Raw genomic sequence first — 26,721 nt, forward strand, 5'->3', positions numbered from 1 at the left:
TAATGAATATTAGTGATATTTTAAAATATAATTAATCTCACAACGCTGTTAAATTACTATAAAACTATACACATTAATAATTTTAATATTAATAATAATACTTGAAATAATATTTGGAAATATAATAACAAGAAATAACGTTTGATATTCATAAACAATGTACAAATTATTAAAGACTTATCATTGTTAATAACTTTAACTAATGTATTTATTCATCGCATTAAGGACAATTATATATCCTATCCATTTGTTATCTAAAGGTCACATTACAATTTTTTATCTCTATTATGTTACATACATTATCTAATATAATAAGTCATATCAAAAAGCTTACTGTTGATTTCAACTTAAGTAAGATTAAAAAATATAAAAAAAATAATTATAAATTATAAGTATCAGGCGATAAATATAAAATGTTTTGTTTATAATATATATCATTAGAAAATTTCAAAAAATAATTTTTGTAAAAAAAAAAAATATTTTTTAAAAAATTACGATAAGAAAAAAAAATATAAATATTATTGTAGAGATGTCACAACAGCATGACACAATGGTACATTAGGTACCTTTTAAAAATGTTTTAAAAGTTCACGTGTTAAAATTAGTTATAATATTGTTACAAATAACTAATTTAGGTATGTTTTGAAATATTGTCGTGGTAAAAACTTAACTAAACCAGAATAATAAAACAAAGAAATAAAAGAAATTTTTATTAATGTTATATATATATATGTTTGTGGTAATTTAAAAATTATAGAAAATAAATTATCTTAAATTTGGTGAAAAATAACAACTAAAAAAAAATTTAAAAATTTTTTCTTGTTATTGCTTAAATAAAACTGGAACATAATTTATTTAAAAGCTTTAAGAATCTTTTATATATTTGTATATTTTTTATTTGATTTATACAAAATTAATACACATTAAATAAGTATTTTTTTATACTTTAAAGATTTAGTAAAAAAAAAAAAGAGGAGTCCAAATAGTAATTTAATATAAAAAGAATGTAAACAATTTTAATAAAAATAATTTTTATTGTTTTTAGTAATTAATAGGTAAGTTATATGTAAAACTACCTTTTTTAAAGTCCAGTCATTTAATTATAACTTTATTTTATAAATTTAATTTCTAATTCTTTACTTTAAATAATTTAAATAATCTTAAATGTGCATAAAAAAAATGTTATATGATATTGTTAAAACATTAACAATTTTGTTACTATTGAAAATATCAAATTAATGGAATGATTATCATCCAAATGAACATTAAATTTAAATGTAAAATAGTGTAAAAAATGATTTTTTAAAATTAATTAAACTTACCGGAATAAGCATCATCTGTTTCTCGATTTAAAATTAAAAATCCCCGTTGATTCAAGGTTGATTTTAAATCTCCATTATAATTTTTTGGTTTATCTTCACTTTCATCATTTAAATCATGTCCATATTTATCTGGAGACCATTGAAGCAAGAAGTGATAGATAGAGTCAGCTTTTTGCCTTGGTACAGCAAACCAAAACTCTTTTTTTCTTTTATTTCCAAAATTACTACCATCATCATCAAAGTAATCTAGTTGTGTTGGAAATTTTTTAATTCCTAAAATGGTTAAAAAATTTTTATCATTTAATTATTTAGAATTAAACACCAAAAAAAAATATACCTTTTTTATTTTTTGAAGTTGTTTTTCTATTTAATCGAACAATCATATAGTATGGTTCTTGAGGTAAACTAGAATCTTCATTTCCTGATGATAAGATAGAAGAGTAAGAGCTAAAAGAATTAAAACTTTTAAATAGTTCAGGTTTTTCTTCAATTGTTGTACCACAAATAAATTGTGTTGTTGGTAATTTTGTTATATTCTTTCGTGCTTCCTCAGTTTTTTGTGCTAATGTTTCTAGTTTTGCTAGACTTTGTTCTCTTCGCATCTCTTTTTCAGTTTTCTTTGGTTCCTGACTCTAAAAATATATTTTTATTATTTTAAAATTTTTTTTTGTATATTATATGGTTTGAAAATATTATAAAATTAAGTAATAAATTAATTTCAATAAATACTTTTTAAAAATTATAATATTAATAATAAAAAAAAATATACCTCTATATTTAAAATTGAATCAAACATATTTTGTGTATCTTTAACCAACTCTGAACCCTTTTGGACTATATTTGATGGAGCAGTAGCAACAATTTTAGCACTTGTCTGTAAACCCGTTTGTAATTGATCTGCAGCTGATTTTGTATGTTGTACAACACCATGGGCAACAGTTCTGGTACCGGCAGCAACTGTTTGCCCAGCACTTTGAACAGAATCTTTTAAAGATGATGCACGTTGACTTAAAGTTCTCCCAAGTTTACCAAAACTTCTACGAGCCATATTTGGTGAAAATCTAGAAAATGTTGTACCAGTTTCACTATTTAATGATGAACTTGATTGTCTTTCAGAATTTGCACGTTGCCTTTTAATATTTCCATGATTTGTTGAACTATTTGAAGAGTCAGTACTCTTATTAAAAAAACATTCATCAAATACTTCACTTTTATCATTTGTAATATCTGATACAGTTCTTGGTTTATCTTTTTGAGGAACTAATAAACGTTCATTTTTATGTTCTGTATCTTCTTCCTCAATAATTTGTAGTTGTGCATTAGAATTATTTAAATTGGTAGTATCTCTTGATGAATGTGTGTCCTCATTATCAGAAGTGTCAGTAGTACTTTCAAGTGTAAATTTCAATGGAACTGTTTTTTCTTGTGAATCATTATTCACTGTAACACTATCAAGAATAGTGGTATTTTCATTTACTGGGGTTTTTTTGTGATCAGGATCAAATAAATCTAATTTTCTTGATTCTGGTGGATTTTCACCTGTCAAGTCTCTAATATCATTAAACACAGCCACAGAATTGATATCTTCCATATTTGCAATCATTCCATATAAATCTTGACTATTTTCTTTTACAAGTGGATGACTTAGATCAGGATCAAACATTAAACAATTTGGAGTTACTAATAATGTTCCTGTGACTGTTCCATCAGATTCTGTTACATGTTTAACCTAAATAAAAAAATATAATAATTTACTTTATTTATTTTTATAATTTAATTTACTTTTATTTTTAAAAATCTTTGTAAACAATCTGTATCATCTTCAAATTCATTACTAGGATCACTAATTTTCGATGTAACAGGAACACTTTGTGTTTTAGCTAAAGGATTTTGATTAGCATATTTAGCTGCTTGCACAGGAATTACTCCACCAGGACCCTTTCTAATTCCATCTGCTAAATAAATTATAAAATATAACATAATATTTGTTACAAAAATTTTTTTTTTTTATAAGAAGAAAGCACTTTTATATAATTCACAATAATATTATAACATTTATACAAAACAATTTTTTTTCTATGCATTAATTTTAATAAATCAAAAAATATTATAATTTAGAAATAGATAGCTAGAATGTATTTTGACTATGTAATGTTAGTATGTTATATTCAAAAAGAAAAAAAAAATAAAATAAATAATTCAAAACATACATGAGGCTGTTTCATTAATAGAAAAAGAACGTGGTTGAAGCGTTGGACCACCTGACGCCTTTCTTGTTAAATTTTCTTTAGTAGACATATTTACATTTCCTCTGTTAGAATTTGAAGTAAACTGAATTTGTTGACCAGATATTGGAACACGAATAATTTGACCTGAAAAGACCTAAAAATAAATATTATAATAAAATGTCAATGTGAGAATAAATATAAACATTTTTCTATATGGTATTTAATAACTAAAATTTTTCATGTGACATTAAGCATGAATTTTCTAACAATTACAAAATTTGTTAAGTATTAAACTATCATATATTAAATAACAAAATGATAATATTAAATATGCAAACAATACATAAATATAGTAACAAATTATTTTCTTTTTTTAAAATTTAACAATAAAGCATACCATTCTCGTTGGCAATTTGTTTAATTTAATCAATTCTGATATTGTGCAGTCATGAGCCGCAGCAATTGAAGCAAGTGTATCAGTTGATTTGACTTCATACTCCATAAATCTAAAAAATTTCCTTAATTAAAAGTAAAAATAATAAATCGATAACGTATTTGCGTAATTTAGAAAAAATAAATATGTACAAAGCATGTCAATATTATTGCAGATTGTAAAAGAAGATACGATTTTATGGCTTAAAAATAATTTTTAAAAATGTATAATAAAATATATCAATCCATTGAGATTTTTAAAGAAAACATAAAACTTTTCGTTGCGTGCATCAAAACACTATATTAAAAATTGAATTTTTATTATTTTAAAATACTTATTTTCTATATATTATAAAATATTATGGCACAAAAAGGAGACACATTCAATGTAAAAAAATTACAATATCAATGTTATAAAATATTTTTTTTATTATTTTTTTTTATTTATCACATTTTATATGGAACTTAACGCAATTTGATTTTAATATAACAACAAGGCATGTATTTTATTCTATAAAAAAAAATTTTATATAAATTTAATATTCACAAAAATTAAAAGCTTAAATATGATAATGATTAAAAAATATAAACAAAAAAAAAAATGTGTGCACGTGCATTCAAATATTTAATTTTATAAAAAAAAAGTTAACATATATCGATATTAATTACTATAAATTAAGACACTTTTTAAAGTATGACTGTTAAAAATTACTTTTTGATAAATACAAAGATATTATTCTGTTAAAACATCGTGTTTAAATGAAAACTAATACTTGTCGTTAGTAAAATGTGATTATTTAAAATTGTATTATAAATAAATAGATAAAGCTTATAATTTATTTAATGATAAAAAGTTTAGAAACTATCTGGATGTTTGTGTTAAATTATTATACGATAAGAAAAAGTATAAAACATTTACTAATAATTAAGTTGTTGATAACATAAACTAGAAATAAACTATATATGCAACTATTTGTAGTAATAAAATAATATATATAGAAAAAAGTAATAAAAAAATTGATAAGTCTAGAAAATAAAAAATAACAATACTTATAACGACATTGCGGTAATGAAATTTTCTATAATTCTATTGTAATACTGAACATTATAACAATCCTGAACTTCAGAATCTGAACAAAAAAAAAACTAGTTTTATTTTTTAATAAAAGATTATTCCAGCTATAACTTTTAAATGAAGGTCAATAAATGGAAAATTAATTTTTGATTATATAAAGTAAAAATTTTCTCAAATATTTAAAAAAAAAACTTTGAAAATAAGTTTATTATTACTAAAAACATTATTAAAGAATTTAAAAAATAACATTTATATTATTATAAATTTCATTTTTTGACTTGAATAAATAATACAAAAAAAAATACATTCTTACATAAATTAACAAATTTAATCCTTCTAGAAAAAATATATTAAAACAAAGACTAAAAAAAATTCCATACATTGAATATAGTTAATATTATAAAAAAATAGTTTTACTTTCAAAAATAAAGTATATTTTTATATAAATGATATTATAAAAAAAAACAACCCAATAAATGACTAGGAAATTTTTTTTTTACATTCTCTTTAAAATTTTTATATTCTTTTTGCTATATTTGAATCTCATAACTTGGTATCAAAACTTTATATTTAGAATGATATCAAATAGATGTCTAACTAATATAGTTCCTACTAAAATAATATATTTCTTTTTATTTACAAACATTATGGACCAAATTTTAAAAGAAATTGTGTCAAATAAAAGAATAAATAAGCCAACATAGTCGTAAAAAATTTCCAAATAAGCTAAATATTAAGTAAAAGAATATATATTTAGATTCTATATACGCAATACATGATTTCAAACAAAATATTCTAAAAAGTAAAAAAAAAAAAAAAATTTCATCCAAAATATTATTTTTAAAATAGAATGTGTAAGAGTTAACAAGAACATAAAAGTTAATAAAATAAAAATTTATATAAATATAATTGACAAGATACACAAAAGTTATCTTTTATTATAAAAATGTTACAATATTCATGATAATTTTTAACATTTATTACAAATAATCAATTCAATAAAAATTTAAGTAGTTTTTAAAGGCATACAATACCAATGTTTTCGTTTTATGAATTCATAACTTCTTTTGTTAATCTAATTGTTTTGTTTTAAATTAAAAAATTCTAAAACTCTTTTATATTATTATATTAACATTATTCAATAAAATAAAACATTATAATAATATAAAACTATAGTGCCACTTTAATGAGCTTTTAAATTTAATAAAAATAAATTATATTTTAGACAATAAAGCGGCTTAGTTTTTGAAATCTTTATCGAAATTGTAATAAATATGTTAATTTTTGGTACTTTAAATTCTATCGTTTCAAATAATTATTTAAATAACAATTACTTTGGAAGTAAAAACTTTCCTTTATAAAGAAATGTTGTTTTTCACGGTGGTCATATGATTTTTTTTTTGCAAAATAATTTATATTTACACTTAATTTTTTTAATCAAAAATTAAACTGTTAATGTTATCAGTGTTTTAAAATAAGCAAATGATTTCTTTTTATTTTTTTTAGAAATTCAATAATAATAACATTTATTGACCGTAATTTTTTTCTATAATCAATGTAAATATATTTTATTAATTTTATTTAGTTTGTTATTAAGTTAATAAATGAAATGATTCTAAGAATATAATAATAATAAAAAAATATTAAAATATAATGTAAAAATTTGATGAATAATTATACCCGATTAACCAAATACGGTATTATGATATTTTTAAAAACCCCATTAATCTTTAATGATTATATTTTTAATCATATGAAACATATTCAATGCATCCTTCATTTTCATTGTTTGATTTTTCATTTTTTGTGCTACTACTTAATGCATCTAATTTTTTTCTTTCTTTTAAATTATTTTTGCCTGTTTTTAGAATATCTAATTTAGATTTTTTCATTTCAAGATTTTTTCTTTCATTTAATGTAACAGATGTTGTATGTCCTAGTATCTGTGAAAATGCTGTCCTAAATTGGACATTTAATAAAGCATATAAACATGGATTCCATACAGTACTACTAATAGATATAAAATGTGTAAGAATTCCAAATAAATATTCTTGTTTTTGAATAAAAATTGGTAATTTTTGGTAGTCACGTAAAAAATTAAAGGCTACAGTTGGTGTCCAACAAAAAACAAAAACAAGAACCATTGCCATTAACATTCTGTTTGTTCGTTGTCGACGATTTTTATTTGTTCGTCGAGTACCTGCTTTTGATAAAGACTTAAATGCTTCATCCTCCTTCTTGACGGTGATTCTCTAAAAAATTGTTTTTTTTTTATAAAACAAAATTAAAAAATATATATATATATTATAAAATACTTACTTTTTTTAATTTTAATGATATCATAATATAACATGCAGATATAATTATAAATGGTATAACCATTTGAACAATAAATACAATCGTACCATATCTTTTTCTACCATCTTCATTACCATTCCATTTTTCATAACATATCTTACCACAATAATCTTTATATGATTCTAAAGTATTTTCATCATATATTGGTTTTGTTAAAATTGATCCAATAAATATATATGAAATTATCATAACAATTGCTAATTTTTTAGATATTGGTTGAGTTGTTGGAAATATTATTAATATAAATCTATCAACTGCTATAGATGCTAAGATAAATGTTGAAAAAAATAACGATACACCTTGAATAAATGGAACCAATTTACATAAAAATTCTCCAAATAACCATGTTTTTGAGAATGCACTAATTGGTGTAAAACTACCAGATACAACACAAACAATAATATCAGAACAAGACAATGCGACAATAAAAAAATTTCTTACAGATTGTAAAATTTTATTTTGTAAAACAGATATTATTACTAAACTATTTCCAACAACACCTACTATAATTATTATAAGATAAAATATTGAAAAAATAATCATAATTAATGGTTGTGTTGTAACATCATTAAAATTTTCTCGTAAATCATCGTTAACACTTTTACATACTTTTGATTCATTAATCATTTGTGTAATATTATTAAAAATTGTAGATTGAATAAAATTTAAATCTACATAATTTTCTTCATCCTTTAAAGCCATTACGAAAATATTATAGTAAAAAAAAAATTGTCAAAATAAGATTTTCTAAAATATAATAATATTTTAATAAATTAATTATAAATAACAAAGATAAATGAGTATATTTAATGATATAAAATAATGGTTTTTTAAAGTAACTTCAAAAGTAATGTCTAACTTTCAAAAATAAATAAGGATAAAAATATATTACATATATTTTTAATGACTTTTATCTAATTATTAGCAGTATATTAATATCATACAATTTAGAGATAGAAAAAAAATATATCAAACTATATATTATTGAAATAGTATTACATATATGAATTTTTAAAGTACACGAAAATGTCAGATAGTCATTTGAAAAAACATAAATAAAAAGAATAAATATTAAAAATGTCTTGTATTAAATAATCATTTAAATATAATTAATAAAACTTTTTTCAAAAAAAAATAATAATAATAATAAAGTAGGAAAAAAAAAATATTTCCGTATTATTATAATAATAACACAAAGTGTAATCAAGGTATTACTATAATTGTACAAAATCATACATTATTTTACTAAATAAATACAAATAAAATAATATCATACTTGTAAAATTAAATTTTTTGTTTATCTATATCTATTATTAAAAAAAAAAATTTATAAAAAGGTGCTTTTAAATGGATACCAGAAAAGATTTTTTTTTTTTTATAATGAAAAATATTTTTCGACACGATACAAAAATTTATTCTACAAAATAGTATATTTTGTATAAACAAAAATAACTAACTACTAACTTCTAATTAAGAAAAAAATTCTTTCTAATCTAACCATTAGTTTTATACATTATTGTTTTAAAAAAAAAAAAAAAAGAAACTAAAATGAAGGATATAAAATTTTGTTTTATCTTAAGTGTATAAAAATTTTTAATATGAATTTATAAAATTTACTAAAAATAATATTCTAATAGAGAATAGTATAATCATGTTTGAAATATAAATCTTAACTTGAAAATATAATATAGTTTGAAAATAGAATAAGTATTTAAAAAAAATAAATTTATTTTGCCACAAAAATAAATTAATGATTTATTATGTTGGTAAATTTTGTATTTTCTTTTGTTTTTTTTTTTATATTATATATATGAATCACATTTATTGAGTATTTATTTAAATAATATGTAACTAGCATTGAAATATTATTAAAATAAAATTAATCAAGTTAAATTATATTTTATAAAGAAATAAAACAATGCTTCTATAATTATTTATAAATCGGCGATAATAATTTTATCTTAATACTTATCTATTTATATCTATCTATATATATATAAATCTTTTTATTTTTTTTTATAAGGTCATAATATAATTTTTTAAAAAGTAAACATAAAATAGTTATCTACTTCATCTTTTATTTAATAGTCTTAAAAAAGTTTAAACTAAAAAATACTAAAAAATTTTTTTTCTTTTATCCTAAAAGTATAACGATCATTTGGGAAAATAAAAATTTTTGGAAAAAATATATTATTTATGGAAAAAACAATTAAAAATATTTAGGCAAATTGAAAGGTTCAATAAGCATTGTTAATTAAATTAGAATTGTATATAACCTGAATTTTAAAAATATCACATTACCAGTAGAGTGTGGTAAATAATATATTCATTTGTAGTTATTTCACATAACTTCTCAAGAAGTTTTTTAAGAGAGTCATTAAAACTTAACTCAATTTATATTGAAACAAACCTTCTAGTAAATTAAAAAAATTTCACATGGTATCTTGAATATAAACCAATATAATATGAACGATTAATTGACGGATTGTAAAATAATTTATCTAAACGTAAAATATTTAATATGTCTTCAAAAACTTATATCTTGAATTATAATGAAAAATAGTGTAATAAAAATAATCTACCATATAACTTAAAAAAAAAAATAAATAAAAAAAAAAAGAAGAGATTATGAATAGTTTAAATTTATTAATATGTTTAAATTAAAATGACTAAAAAATATAAGAAAAATTTAATATACCTTTTTAATTATTTAAAAAATAGATAATAAATAATATTATATTGATAATAATTACACCATATTATAAATAATAAAATATCATTGCACAATAAATTAAAGATACAATGTCTAGAAATAAACAAAAGGACATCATAAGATTGAATTTATTTTTTCAATTGCCATGCCGAAAGACATAGAAATTGCACTTCTTTTTTATATAAATATAACATCATACTTTTAAAAAGCTTAAAAGTTTACGTTTAATTAAACCAATTTTTACTACAAATATTTGTATATATATTACATTTTTTTTTACCAAGTGATTTATATTGAAAAGGAAATTGTTATATTTATTTTAAATTATTTGTAATTTAGTTTATTAGTATATAACATGATAAAAATGAATTTAAATTATCAAATCTATATGTGTAAATATTATATTATTAATAAAATATTTTATTGCAGCATGAGAATATATATATATATTTTTAGATATAGATGTTTTACTTATTACGTGAAGATTTTTTTTAATAGTATCAAAATCTATTTTATTTTATCATTAAAATTAAAAAAAAAAAAGATAATTAAAATATGAGTATGTTAAGAAAAAAAATAATTTTATTATGTTAAAGAAAAAAATTATTGATGCAAAAATAAATACTTTTTATCTTTTAATCTTAAAAGGGCAACTTTTTAATAAAAAAAAAATTAACACTTGGCAAGATTTTTTATTTTGTTAAATCAACTAACAACTCATATCATATTTCATTTTTTTAGTTACTATAACAGGATTTCCATAAGCCGGAACAATCCAATCTGAAAGACAAACTATCTTTTTACGGGAGTTAAGTAAAGCAGTATCATTTTGAATAAAGTTTCTCTCAATTTTAAATAGATTTTTATCAGAAAAAAAAAGACTTCCTCCTACAGCAACTGTACCCATACCAGGGACGTTCTTAGCAACAACAGTAATACTATTATCAGTTACCCCAGGGGTTTTAATTATTGAAAGATTTGGTGAACATAATTTATAAAGAGGCATTTCATACCATAAAATTGACATAACAGCATCTTTATTAGCTAAATTTGTTTCTAAAACCAAATTTTGACTTGGAAATAATTCAATATTTCCTATAAAAAAAATAAGGCTATTCGTTATAATAGTATAATTAATTTCATTTTCAAAAATATTCTTTGAAATTAAAGAATCTTTTATATCATTTTTTTGGTGTGGCATTCCTGTATTAACTATTACAGTACAAGTATCTTCTTTTAATAATACTACAGATGTTTCAATATACCATAAATTTGTTATATTTCCAGGATAATATAATCCATTTGATAAAATAGATAGTACGGGACCTGTTTCTACTTCAAACTAAATATTAACAATATTAAAAAAAGTAATTAAAAATTTTAAACATACTATCATAGAATTTTCTTTTTCCTCCCCATTTTTACCAATTTTTAAATTTAAATCTTCATCATCTATATCTATTTTTATAGAATTTTCCTTTTTTTGCAAAAATAAATTATTTTCTGCATCGTAGTTTGTTGGGTAATTAAGTCTATTTACAAATTTCTTTGAATCAAAGAAATTTTCTGTACTTGTTGAAATTACACTTTCTGGATTGTTGAGATAATTTGATTTAACTTTAATTAAATCATCCATAAATGGTATTAAATGTTCATTATTTTTTGTATTACCATTAATATTGTTTACCAATCCTTCAGAAATATTAGGTATTATTTTATTGTCCTCTTCAATTTTTCTTTTTCCCAATGAATTCTATAAAAGTAGCAATTAAATATAAAAAAGTAATTTATAAAACATACAAAATGTCCTATTGAAATTGTTGTTAGAATTTGTATTAATAATTCTGGTGAACCACAACATACATTTAATTTCTTATATCCATTTTTACTACATTCAACAAGTTCATTTTGACTAATAAAAGAACATGAATCATACGTCGCATTCTATAAATAGAAAAAAAAATGAAAAGTTTTTTTTTTTACTTTTTTTCAATACATTTTTATTATATTATTAAAATAAAGAATAATAATACCTTATGACATTGAATAAATTCAGAAGTATCTTTATATATCAATGGTACCAATCCATCTTTACATCCATCTGATTTTTTATTATAAAATTTAACAAAAAATAGTACAAATAATATTATCAAAATAAAAATAATAACAATTAAACTAAAAATGATTATATCTTTTTTTTTATTTTTTTTATCATAATCATTCTTAATTGTCAATCCATAAAAATTTACCATAATATAGAAAATTTGTAAATATATAAATGTTAAAATTTAATATAAATTAACTTTATTTTTCGTCTAATGACAAATTACAAACATAAATCACTCTCTTAGACAACTTTATTTTTATAAGTAGATGAATGTTATATTAAATTTAAAAAGTTTATTAAGAGGAAACTTAACATAATGAAGTGCATTTAAATTAATAATACAATAATTTTTTTTTTTTGATAAATGCTAGTTTACCAGACAAAAATAAATATTTGGAGATTAAAAACAAGAATTATACTTGTGTATATCTGTTGCCGGATTGTTGACTATTCTTAAATCAAAAGTATTCTATTTTTATCAGAAGTTCATTAATTTTATAAAATAATATATTTATTATATAAAATTTTATTAATATTTAAAGTTATTTATTTTAAATAGCATTTTTCTGTCAAAAAAAAAAAAGTTTAATTTTGTGTAAAGAATAATATTTTGATAGCTGGGAATAGATAATAAATAATTCTTAAGACAATATTTACTTTTTAAGCTTTTATAAAGTTTCTTGAATTTAATAATTTATTATTCAAATTTATCAAAAATAGTGTTTCAATATATTTATTACCAGAATACTTTATTATTATATTTTTATATTATAATGTCAGAATAAATTTGTGATGCATTATCCTTTTTATAATATTTTTTATCACCAAAAATTAAAAAAAAAAAAAATAATTAAAAATAAATATATTATGATGAAGTAGTATTGAATTTCGTGCCGACAAAAAAAAAGTTGAATAATTAATATAATTATTTTAAAAAAAAAAAAAAAAAAAAAATACTAACACAGACATAATATTATGAAATTTTTAATAATGGTATAAAAATTATATATTCTTCGAAATTAAAAGTAATTTGAAAACATCATATTTCTAAAAATGATGACATCAAAACATTATAACACAATTTTTATACATCTCTTGACAACATTTTCAATTATAATACTTTTTGAAGAAAACAAATGTTTATTAATTTACTTAAGAAACCATCAATTTTTCAAGCAAGAAATAATTAAATGAAAAAATATTTTTTTAATCCTAAGTATTATGCATTTTTAGCACAAGAGAATATTGTTATTTTAAAATAAACTTTTGAAGAGAATATATATATAAAAAGATAAAAATGTTACAATAAAAATTTTAATTCCACATTTTATCCAAAAAAAAATATTATTTGAAGATTATTTTTATATATATAAATTTTTGTTCATTTTTATTATATCTTTTAATATATATATATATTTTTTTACCATAATGACTTAAGTATTTATTTTATAAAAATTTTTAAACATTTACACTCTTTTGAAAATATTTTGTCTATTTGATAAGCTCTTATCTTAAAATAATGACATGCCACAATATATTATTTTAAAATAATGGTTTTTTTAAAAGTATTAAAAATGTTTGCTTACCTTAACTTTAAAATGATTTTACATTTTGTCAGTTATAATGATTCATGAATTGAAAATGAATCAAAAAAAGATGTATAAAAAGATTGTCTTATGTTATTATTTTCTTTGATTTATTATAATAATATCTTCTCCTGATAGTTAAATATTTATTATTGTAGTCATAAAAATCTTACTTATAAATTTTTTTTGCTTATCAAAAAAATTTTCATTTGATAGTCATTTATTTGTAGAATTTTTGTTATAAATATAATGACGAGAAAAATTTTAGTATCAAAAAATTTAGTGTCAAAAATATTTTTTTTTTCAATAAAATATTCATTATTAAAATAATATCATTAAAATTCTTTTCATATTTTATTTTACATGATTTATTATAATTTTACTGTAACTTTAAATAAATTTTAATAAAATTTTATAAACAAAGTGATTGTCTAATTATCATTTTTATAATATACTAAAAAATATTATAATTTTGATCTTTGATTTAAAACTCCAGATGTCAATTGTAAAGTAGTCTATCGTTAAAATTGATACCATGTATAGATATTATCTATTATAGAAATGCAAATATATTTAAATACACCATTTCAATTGTCATATTTAAATAAGATTAAATGAATCATACTGAGTTTTATTTCCATTTAAAGAATGTTAAATAAATAAAACTTTTTTTTAATATTTTGTTTTTAAAAGATCAACACTCACATTCTTTGATCATTATTTTTACGATCTTTTATGTAACTTTTACATAGTATATAAAATTAATTTTTTGATCTTCTAAATAAATAATTTTTTTTATGATTTATAGGCATATATTTAGGGAATAACTTTTCAGTATAAAGTGCAACCAATTTTGAAACACTAATTTAATTTTAAGATATACGAAAATTTTCTTATATAATATAAAAAAATTTTCATCTATATAAATTGAAAGAAAAATTTACAAACTTTATTAAGAAATTTTAAAATTGTATATGTCATTAGTAATTAAATTTTATTTTATTCAACTTTTTTTTTTATATTTAATTAATTCTATCTAATCTTTTATTTGTCTTAAAATTATTTTCTCAGACTATTATATAAATTGTTAGTATTATGTTTATCAGAAAAATGTATCATTTAAAATACTAAATATTAGTTATAAAAGAACTTTTTCCCAATATTAACCAATCCCCTATAGTATAGGAAGTAAAATGGCACAAAGTAAAGAGACATTTTAATAAAATGATAACCTCCTTTAAAAGCCTTCTTCTCTTTTTTTTATAGTTTTTTTTCTGTTACTTAAACATTTTTAATGATTTATTTTTAAATAAAATAAATTTGTACCTAAAGATTTTTAGTAATCCATTTTACAATGCCAATTTATTTATTGACTTTTTTATAAAATTTATACTAAAATTTGCTGTTAAATTAAATATCATATGTTTATAAAAATATTTATTTATTGGAACATTTATAACTTATTAAAAATAGTCTTAAAATTTAAAAATGATGTATTATACTAAGTCATGTCTTTCTATTATAAGATAAAATTAATTTTCTCTAATAAAATAAAATATTAGCAATAAATATAACAATAAACAATAATTATATTATTAATATAAATTTTATAATCGTTTTTTTTTATTTAATATCAAAAAAAAAAACGATATTTATGTATTTAATATAATTTTCCTGTTTATATTTATATAATTTGTTATGTTTATGTAGAATTATTTTTTTTTAACTCTTTAACTTTATAATGATATGCATGATAATACAATATACACGCCTTAAGAGAAATATACAACTTAAAGTTTATTTAAAATTTCATTATATATTCAATGAGAAATTTTAAAAAATCATTTTTTGCACTTGTTAATAATTAAATATTCAATTTCAAATTTTGCTTTGTTAAATAAGTTTATTAATTATCGGTATAATGTTTGCTACAATGTACCGTCGTTCTTGTGATCATTATGCCGATAAAAATGCTAAAAATTTTGAAAAAGAATATGATAAAAATATTATTTTAGATAGTGGTAAAGTTGAGGAGAATAATATGACTGGACGTAAGTTTAATAATATTATATAATAATATTTTATTATTAGATATTTGGAATTATGATGATAATGGCCCATGTGGACCATGTAACTGGCCAGGAGATATTCATGGGAAATGTCAATCTCCAATTGATATTGATATCTCAAAAATAGTTAGAATAGCTGCTGATGATCAATTTTATTTTAAAAATTATGACAAACCACTTGAGGGACAATTTATAAATAATGGACACTCAAGTAAGTTATATCTTTAAATACTATAAATATATTTTTATTTAAGTTCAATTTATACCAAAAGAAAGTAAAGATTCTCCTACAATATCGGGTGGGAAATTAGAACAAGAATATCGTTTCATTCAATATCATTTTCATTGGGGACAAAATAATGATGAAGGATCTGAACATACTTTAAATTCACTTCAATATCCAGTTGAACTTCATTTAGTTCACCAAGGTATTAATGATCCCTCAAAACTTGCTGTTCTTGGTGTCTTTATCCGTCTATCAAACGATGGAAAAGCATTTATAACAGAAGAAAAAGAATTAGATAAATTAATTGAACCAAATTCAAAAGCACCAGCAGATGGTCAAAAACTTGAAGATAAACTTCCAAAAAATCTTCGTTCATTTATAAGATATTCTGGTTCTTTGACAACTCCACCATGTACAGAAAATGTTACATGGACAATTTTTACAGAACCTATTTCAATAACAAAAGAACAGGTTGAAAAATTACGTAAAATAAAAGATTCTGAGGGAAAAGTTATTATAAAAAATTTTAGACCTACCCAAGAATGGTACGGTAGAACAGTTTACCATGTTTGTTGATAACTAATACATCATCTGATATTTATCAAATACACTTTAAAATAGTTATTTTTTTTTTTTATAAACTTAGAAAATGTACTTTTAGTATAGAAAAAAATTATAAACAACATGATATAATAACTATATGATTTTTATAATTATAAATAATTTAAAATTTGTATAGTTTCTTTCTTACACTTTTTATTAATAAACGATATATATATATATATATATATATATATATATATATATATATTTATATATATATTATTATTATTATTAAAATTTCATTGTATTATAGAGATTGTTTATAGTTGCTGAGGCAACATATTTTATAAAATTTCATCTATATATACAATTAAAAATAAAACGATGCTTATAATTTTTATATTTTTAAATATATATATATTTCTCACAATATAAAATGTTTCATTTAGATAAGATAACCGTGAAAAAATCCATTAATCAAAAGAAATATTAAAATTTAAATCTGTTCAATAATTATTGTTATAAGAAAAGAATAGATTTAAAACTTTATTACCTCATCAGATGGAGAGGAGATTGAAGATATATATAATGTATCATTGATATTGATATCAATTGTTGAAAAGTAATATAGAAGATTATTTTAAATGATTATTGCTATATAGTTTTAGATAATCATTTTTAATTTCTTTAAAGCCTACGCACAATTTTACTTAAACAACTTTTAAAATCTTAATATTAAAATTTTGAAACTATCAATCAAATACAACTATTATAAATTAAAGAAAAAAAAATATATACTTTATTTATTTATATTAAAAAAAAAATTTCTTACAAATTAATAAAACTCTTAACTATATATATAATATATATTTGTTGATTGAAGACTTTTTTTTTAAAAAAATAATAAAAAGTTAAGTTAACAAAAATTTTAATATTTTCTTATATTTTAAAAATATTCTTTAAGTTAAAATGTTAAGTTATATATTTATAAAAAGTATATATTTAAAAAGAATAAAGTTGATCTGACATTATATTATAAAAAAGAAAATTATAGTTGAACTGATTAGTTTCAATGTTATTAATAGTTAATAGTCATATTTTAAGAGTTTTTAAAAAAGTAATCAGATTATAACTACCATTTTTTAATCTTTCAAGTCATTTATTTACCAATACATAATATTTAATTATGTTATTATTTTAAATAAATTATGCATCATAATTTTTTACCTGCTTATATTTTATTTTTATTTTATCATTTCTATTATAAAATATTATTTTATTTTAATACTTTTAATTATTGAAATATATTACTTATCTTACATATGTCAATTAAAATGATTATATTTTAAATTCATATTAATTTTTTTTTTATAATAAAAAAAATGAAAGTATTTTAATAAAAACTTTATTAATTGTAAATAATTATTAGTATAGAAAATTAAATGATGTATATAATATATGTAAATTATAAATAATTAATTTTAAAAAAAATAATAAATTTTATTAAATAACATCTTAATATAAAAATTATATACTAAATTATTTATTATATAAAGATGTATATATATATTTAAACATTTTCGTACTACTAATAGTATAACAGTATCATTTTTTTTATAAAAAAATTTACATTATACTTTAGAATATTATAATAATTTCTAAAATATTATATATGTATAGCTATAGAAATAACTTATTTGTCATATTACTTTAGTGATCTTTTAACCTTCGTTATATTATTAGTTGGATAATCTATATCAATCTAGTTTTACACTAAAATTCATCTTTAAAAAACATTTTATGTCGTTATGAATACTCTTTAGATATATGTGTTGTAATGTCTTTTTAGAAAATATCTTTATAAGAATTTTATTACATATGATGATCTAATCATTTTTTTTTTATTTCTATTAAAAATATTATAGTATACAAAGAAATAAAAAAAAATTGAATCATAAATTTAATTAATTTAATTATTCTAAAATAGAATAAAATAAAGTTTTTCTTTTTTAAATTTTTAAAAAATAATTTTTTTTTTAATATAAAAAATGAAGATTAAAAATTAATTTTCATGAATATAATATAAACATTTATGTTAGTATAAATGTATAAAAATTTTTATTACATTTATATTATTCACCATCATCTATTTCTATATAAGTTATTATTATTCTATTATTTTTATATAAACTATTTGTTTAGTTATAACTTAATCATATAATAGTTTATAACTAAGTGACTTATTATAAATAAACAAAATATTTAAAATGCCCTACTAACATTTTTTTTTTAATTTAACAATTTATTATCACTATCATACTATTAACTTAATTATCTTTGATTGATTTATTATAACTCGTTGACTTTTCATTACTTATCTTTATTATTTTAAATACTTTTTTTTTTGTTTTAAATGTTATAAATGTTTTTAAAAAAAAATCTTTTTATATTTTATAGTTTTATACTTAAAATAAGACTCATACATGATACAATATTTTTAATGTACCAAAATAAAAGATATTATTTAATATAAATTATAATAATTTTTATATAATTTTTACAATAAAACTTTGATTAATGACTATTTATCAAAAATTTAAGGTCGTATAGTATAAAAATTATATTTAAGAGCAAATTGATTACATCTTTAAATGTTGTTTGTAGTAATATTACTTTGTTTTCACTGTATCAATATATGCATATAATATATATATATATATATCTTTTTTTCTGTAAATTCAAGATAATTTTTCTGTATGATATTACAATATTGGTAATTTTTAATATTGTACCACTTTTTTTTTTCTTGTGTTTAATAAATTTGTTATATATATATATATATAAATATTAAACATAAAAATTTCTAAACATTTATTTTACAAAAGAATCTTAAACATTAATTTGTTTTAATATGAAACATAACATCAAACACAAACTTTATCTTAAATTCTATTTACTTAAAACAAAATAATCTTCTCAAAACCAATGAATAAATTTTAATTTTAACATTAATCATAAATATTCGCGCTTTACCTATACAATTTTTCATTCATTTTTATATATTTTATAAGTATCTATTTTTTGAAGATATATATTTTTAACATATTATTTATCACTATTTTAAGATCATCACCAAAGATGATTGATTTTTTTATTCACTTTTCATTTATAACAAAATTTATAATAATAATATTTTTATTTTTTTTTTTGGACATATAAATTTTATTTTACAAGTATAAATATTGTATGAAATATATATATATATATATATATATATATATTTGCTTATAAAAATATCTATTTCATAAACATCTAACCATTTTTATTATATTATTAATTATCTATTTTTTTATACTAACATAATATTATAAAATATATATACTTTTTTTTTTCTTTATTAACTAAAAGTAATAAAAAAATTATTATTTTGTTTTAAAATGTATTTTAATGTTAAAATATATAACTTTATAACCAAAAATTTACCAAGAACATTTTATTATTTATTTAATTATGGAGAAAAAAAAAATTTTATATGTTATTTTTAATTAGACACAAGTTTTTTTATTATAAAAATTATACTTAGAAAAAAATCTTATCTATGTTTTTGTACTAATTTTAACATTTAAATTTTATTATATATTAATTTAACAAAATATATATGAATAAAACTTGTATTGATCTATTAAAATTAGCTTTTATAATGTCTAAATTTATTAATAAATATTATAATAGAAAAATACATCTATTTTTTTTTTATAAAATTACGTTAAATTAATGTATATATAAAGAACTTATTATTCAAAAAAAAGGCGTATATAATTACTTTTCTCCATCATTATATGTCAAAAAAATTGTTCTTTTATGATCAAAAATTATGGATCTACACTTTTTTTTTATTATTATTATTAAATTATTCATTTAATAAATTATAATATATTATAATTATTATAATTTTATATATATTTATTTTATATTAATTTTACAAGATTTTTTAATTTAATAAGATATTTTATAAATGACCAGTTTAATTAATATTTTGTAGGCATTAGTTTTTCAAAATTATTATAGTAATAAATTTATCTCAAATCACATTTAGCTAAGTATATCAACTACAAAGTTATATGCATTGACACGTTTATTTTACCTTTCAGTTTGTTTTCTATAAACAATTATCAATTCCATCTAACTCAATATTTAAAAAGCTTCTTATTTTAATTTAAAAATATTTTGATATGTACTAATATATATATATAGTGATGACATTATATATATATATATTATTTATTTCATCTACATTATCTTCATATTTAGCTATCTTTTTCTTTAACTTATTTTTAATTTTTATAAAGATCTATTATTGATAAACAGATGATACAATCAAAAGATTGGCATCTATTTATAACCGAATAAAAGAGTAACAGATGTGATACAAGTATAATATAGTTATCAAGTAGCGTTTTATCTTTTAATTATTTTAAAATATAATATCTTTTCTACAATTTTAGAAAGTAGTGATTAATATAGAATAATAAATATTATCTATTTTTTTTTTTTTTTGTTTTCTACAAAAATTTAAAATTCATTTATATGTTTTGTTTTCTATCGTTAAAAAATTTTTCAGTCAAATAAAACGTCATCCTAATATATTATTTTCTTCTTTTTTTTTTTTTTCTTCTAAATTTTTTATACTATCGTCTTTCTTCTTCTAAAAGTGTTCCTAACGCGATGCGGCATCCCAGAATTAGGGAATGTGTAGACGAAGCATTATGGCCTTGCCGGTCATTGATTGCCGACAACACGAATAAAATGTACATAAGTTTGTATTTTACATAAAGGCCATTGCAGATTGGCTAGGGAGTATTACAAGGACGCAGAATTATAATATAGCGACCACCAGAACTTAGTTGTCGTAACGTCTACAAAATGTGAACCTATAAACTATTGTTCTTTAAAAAATCATTAAAATTTCAAAGCTTTATTTTTAATAAATAATAGTTGATTTTATAAAATAAATGAATATACATCATTTTTCCATTATATTATATATATATATAATCATTTCTTTATTTCTATATAAAGGTTGTCTCATTTAATGTATTATAATATAATAATAATATATAACTATATATATATACAGGATATATTTATATATATATATTTATTTACATTCTTACTTTAATGATACAACTTTCTTTAATCATTTTTATAGACATTTCATATTTTAAATAAACATATTATTCATTTTATTATTAATTATATATCTCTTGATATATTTTCAAATAATTTTACCAAATTTATTAATTTTATCAAATCACATTTCTTCATTTAAACTATCTAATTTAATATTAAATAGAATGTATTTATATATTTGTCAAATTGTTAATATAATTTGCCATCATTATTACCATTTCATTAAGTTCAATTACCTTTTTAACATAAATGTGTATTATCGAATTTATTTAAATTACTTTTCTATTATATTATTTATTTTTTTTTTTGTTATTTAAATTTTTCTTTTTACAGACTTAAATAAATACATTAGATATATAAGTTTCTATTTTAATACAAGCAGATAATATGACTGTTTGTTGAAATATATATATGAATCACTGTCATATTTCAAAATTGGGTTTCAAATATTACTACTACTAAATACTAAAAGGAAATATTATATTATTATTTTTAATTTTGAATACTACTTATACCTTGTACTTTCTTTTAAAAGTGCTTTAAATTATATTATATAAGAAAAAAAGTAACTATAAACGAATACGGAAATTTTATTTACTTACTACTTTTTTTTTTTCTTAATATAAAAATTTTCAAATAACTATTTCAAAAATAAAGCAATTAAAGAAAGTCTTTCAAAAAGTTGATAGAAATATTGTTTACATTTTAAAAAAAAAGAATTTTTTTTTTGTTAATTAAAATCAAGAAATATTATTATTATTTTACTATTATATATATATTAAAAAATGGGAACTGATCCATTAGATGATATTGATTTAAATTCTCTCCGAGATCCAGCTGGTATTTTTGAATTAATAGAAATTGTTGGTAATGGTACATATGGACAAGTATTTAAAGGTCGTCATGTTAAGACATCACAACTTGCTGCAATAAAAATAATGAATATTAATGAAGATGAGGAGGAGGAAATTAAAATGGAAATTAATATGTTAAAAAAATACTCTCATCATAGGAATATTGCAACTTATTATGGTGCTTTTATTAAAAAATTACCCTCAAGTAATGGTAAACATGATCAATTATGGTTAGTTATGGAATATTGTGGTAGTGGTAGTATTACAGATCTTATAAAATCAACAAAATCATGTTCTTTAAGAGAAGATTGGATTTCATATATAAGTAGAGAAATATTACGGGGACTTCATCATTTACATAATAATAAAGTAATACATCGTGATATTAAAGGACAAAATGTTTTATTAACAGATAATGCTGAAGTTAAATTGGTTGATTTTGGGGTATCTGCTCAGTTGGATAGAACTGTTGGTAGGAGAAATACTTTTATTGGTACACCATATTGGATGGCTCCAGAGGTTATTGCTTGTGATGAAAATCCTGAAGCAACATATGATTCAAGATCAGATTTATGGTCTTTAGGTATTACAGCTCTTGAAATGGCAGAAGGTCATCCTCCATTATGTGATATGCATCCAATGAGAGCTTTATTTTTAATACCAAGAAATCCAGCACCTAAATTAAAAAAAGGAAGAAAATGGAGTAAAAAATTTGATTCATTTATTGAAAGTGTTTTAGTAAAAGATTATCATCATAGACCTTTTACAGAAACATTATTAAAACATGCTTTTATAAAAGATCAACCAGCAGAACGTCAGGTACGAAATTCTATAAAAGATCATATTGATAGGCATAGAAAAATGAATAAAAAAGATGAAACAGAATATGAGTATTCAGGTAGTGAAGATGAAGAATCAGGACCTGTTAATGGTAATCAATATAGAGAAGATCGTCCTAGTATGATTCATAATCCAGGTGATGAAACATTACGAAAAGGTTTTCAAAGAATTCAAGAAAATAATCGTAATGCATTTGAAATACCAGGTCGTCATCATCTTGGTGGTCCATCTTCAAGACATAATTATCCAAATGGTGGTATAAGTGGTGGTCCTATAATGAAAAATTCATCTGGTAATAATGGTCATGGACAATATATTAATGATGTTAAGATGCGCCAACCATCTATTCCTGGATCACATAATGGAGTTGGTAGACAAATGGGTCTTCAACAATATGATCAACGGCAACGTCAACCAAATAGACCATTAAGTCACCATCAAATGCGTGGTATTTCACCTCATTTTCCACCTCAACAATCACATCCAGCTGCACCCCATCTTGCTGATCTCGCTAATTATGATAGAAAACGAAGAACTGAAAGAGAGGCATTAAATCATCATAGATCAGAAAGAGATAGAAGTGCTTCTTCTAGACAAAGAAATGGAATAATTCCATTAGATCCACATATAAATTCAAAAATGTCACGAGTTGGAAATGTTATGGGAAATAATGCTATTCCATTTAGAAAATTAAGTGAACCAGTTGGAAGACCAGAAGATCTTGATGTACTAGCATCTGAATTAAATAATATTGGTTTATCAGGAAATAATGGTAAAACAATTATTGGTGCAAATGGGCAAATGAATGGAAATGGTTCACCTCCACCACCTGCTCCACCAAAAAGAGATGCTTCTATTAATTCAACAATACCAGTTCATGATGATTCATCATCATTAAAAAGTGATTTTGACATGGATGGTGAAAATACCTTAAGAGGTCCAAATAAACCTCTTCCACCAACTCCAAATGAGGATGATTTTGATGATAATGAACCAGGAAATGATGGAACATTAATGGTAAATAAAAAGGTAAGTTATTTATTAAAAAATAATAAAATATTATCGTCCTTTTTGGGCTTCCAGATTATTAGATATCAGTATGACAATGATTTATCATTAAACTATCATATAAATCATATACCAATTGCTAAAAAAATTTCCATAACAACTGTAAGATAGATATATATATAATATTTATATTTGTTGTAGTGAATGTTTTATATTATAATTTATATACTTCATTTTATAACTTTTTTTTTTTATTTTAGCATTATAATAATGAAGGAAGAACAACATATGACTCTTCTGATGAATCTTTAAGTGGTGATAATAACATTTCTTCTTCACCAGAACAATCTCCACAAAATATTAATAAAAGACCTCATATTCAATCACAAATATCTACAACATCAAATCAAAGACATTCTTCTTATGGAATTAATAATATTTCTAGAATTCCTAATCAACAATCAAGTATAATAAATGATGGAGATGAATTTGGAATTGAAGAATCACTTCATCAAGATATGGTAAAAAAACAGCAAAGTATTGAAGAGGTAAGTATATAATTATTTAATATTTTTTATTAGTTACTTTTTTTTTTATCATAGATGCCATCAATATTTGGCAGTTACTATGTGAGTTTCTCACTTGTTACATTGTATTTGTTTTAACATTTAATTTTATTACACATTTTTCTTGTCTTAATAATTTATTATTTTTAGAAATCTAGTGAAGGACCATCATCAGGACCATCTTCTGCAATACATACACCATTATCACAAAGAGATCGTGAAAAATCATTTGTCGGGTATTTTGGAGGAAACACTAATTTAAATCAATCACCTGTTGTTCAATCTTCTATTCTTAATACATCTGCTGCTAGATCTAGTGGTGGAACTATTAATAGACCAGGAAGAAATAATAGTGATGCTCAACAAATAACAATTAATCTTAATCCTAATTCTTCAAATGCTAGTGCTGGAACTTCAGCAGATAATGATGCCCCTGAAATAAGAAAATATAAAAAGAAATTTAGTGGTGAAATATTATGTGCTGCTTTGTGGGGAGTTAATTTATTAATTGGTACTGATTCTGGATTAATGCTTTTAGATAGATCAGGACAAGGTAAAGTTTATCAATTAATAAATAGAAGAAGATTTGAACAAATGAGTGTCTTAGAAGGTCAAAATATTTTAGTTACAATATCAGGAAGAAAAAAAAGAATTCGTGTATATTATCTTTCTTGGTTAAAACAAAAAATTCTTCGAACTGAGGGTACAGAGAAACGTAATGGATGGGTAAATGTTGGAGATTTACAAAATGCTCTTCATTTTAAAATTGTTAGATATGAAAAAATTAAATTTTTAGTTATTGGATTGGAAGATTCAATAGAAATTTATGCATGGGCACCAAAACCATATCATCGTTTTATGGCTTTTAAAAGTTTTGGAGAACTTGGTCATCAACCATTAATTGTAGATTTGACTATAGAAGAAAGTGCAAGATTAAAAGTTTTGTATGGATCAAGAGAGGGATTTCATGCAATTGATCTTGATTCAACAAAAATATCAGATATTTATATACCACCAAATAATAGACATCAAATGACACCTCATTGTATTGTAATTTTACCAAATACAAATGGTATGCAATTACTTCTTTGTTATGATAATGAAGGAGTATATGTTAATACATTTGGTAAACAGACAAAAAATGTTATACTTCAATGGGGTGAAACTCCCTCTTCTGTTGCTTATATATCTACAGGACAAATAATGGGTTGGGGTAATAAAGCTATTGAAATTAGATCAGTTGATACAGGTCATTTAGATGGAGTATTTATGCATAAAAAGGCTCAAAAACTTAAATTTTTATGTGAAAGAAATGATAAAGTTTTCTTTTCATCTGCTAAAGGTGGTGGAGCTTCTCAGATTTATTTTATGACATTAAATAAAACTGGATTATCAAATTGGTAACAAAATATATATTTCAATTATAAAATATTTAATGCATAATTTCCTATTTTAATTATTATTAAGAAATTTTAATTTATATGCTTATTTTTTTTTTACCATTTAATGGTACATTATTTATTTAAAGTAGAATTTATTTTTATATTTAATTTTAAGCTTGTCACTTTATTTTTTGATACCCATTTTCATATATATGCCATCAA

At 20.2% G+C, this 26,721-nt stretch overlaps 5 protein-coding genes across 5 annotated transcripts; 2 read left to right on the plus strand and 3 right to left on the minus strand.

Annotated features, from left to right (window-relative positions):
• Positions 1 to 1,308: 1,308 nt before the first annotated feature.
• Positions 1,309 to 4,052, minus strand: SRAE_1000248800 (L(3)82Fd; the record flags this gene model as incomplete). Its single annotated transcript, XM_024649569.1, has 6 exons — positions 1,309 to 1,595; positions 1,660 to 1,954; positions 2,092 to 3,051; positions 3,105 to 3,277; positions 3,533 to 3,704; positions 3,948 to 4,052. The coding sequence occupies 6 exons, from the start codon at positions 4,050 to 4,052 to the stop codon at positions 1,309 to 1,311; spliced, it is 1,992 nt and encodes a 663-aa protein (XP_024503434.1).
• Positions 4,053 to 6,802: 2,750 nt separating this feature from the next.
• Positions 6,803 to 8,117, minus strand: SRAE_1000248900 (Prolactin-releasing peptide receptor; the record flags this gene model as incomplete). Its single annotated transcript, XM_024649570.1, has 2 exons — positions 6,803 to 7,309; positions 7,377 to 8,117. 2 exons carry the CDS (start codon positions 8,115 to 8,117, stop codon positions 6,803 to 6,805), a joined length of 1,248 nt encoding a protein of 415 aa, XP_024503435.1.
• Positions 8,118 to 10,837: 2,720 nt separating this feature from the next.
• Positions 10,838 to 12,380, minus strand: SRAE_1000249000 (Hypothetical protein; the record flags this gene model as incomplete). Its single annotated transcript, XM_024649571.1, has 4 exons — positions 10,838 to 11,470; positions 11,519 to 11,881; positions 11,929 to 12,072; positions 12,162 to 12,380. The coding sequence occupies 4 exons, from the start codon at positions 12,378 to 12,380 to the stop codon at positions 10,838 to 10,840; spliced, it is 1,359 nt and encodes a 452-aa protein (XP_024503436.1).
• A 3,362-nt stretch (positions 12,381 to 15,742) lies between these two features.
• Positions 15,743 to 17,117, plus strand: SRAE_1000249100 (Alpha carbonic anhydrase domain-containing protein; the record flags this gene model as incomplete). The annotated part of the gene is made up of 4 exons (XM_024649572.1): positions 15,743 to 15,872; positions 15,913 to 16,101; positions 16,145 to 16,683; positions 17,109 to 17,117. 4 exons carry the CDS (start codon positions 15,743 to 15,745, stop codon positions 17,115 to 17,117), a joined length of 867 nt encoding a protein of 288 aa, XP_024503437.1.
• Positions 17,118 to 22,634: 5,517 nt separating this feature from the next.
• SRAE_1000249200 (Mitogen-activated protein kinase kinase kinase kinase 4) lies at positions 22,635 to 26,521 on the plus strand (the record flags this gene model as incomplete). Its single annotated transcript, XM_024649574.1, has 4 exons — positions 22,635 to 24,572; positions 24,627 to 24,713; positions 24,812 to 25,099; positions 25,268 to 26,521. 4 exons carry the CDS (start codon positions 22,635 to 22,637, stop codon positions 26,519 to 26,521), a joined length of 3,567 nt encoding a protein of 1,188 aa, XP_024503438.1.
• Between the last annotated feature and the right edge of the window lie 200 nt (positions 26,522 to 26,721).

Source organism: Strongyloides ratti (genome assembly GCF_001040885.1).
Source record: "Strongyloides ratti genome assembly S_ratti_ED321, chromosome : 1".
Lineage (NCBI taxonomy): Eukaryota > Metazoa > Nematoda > Chromadorea > Rhabditida > Strongyloididae > Strongyloides > Strongyloides ratti.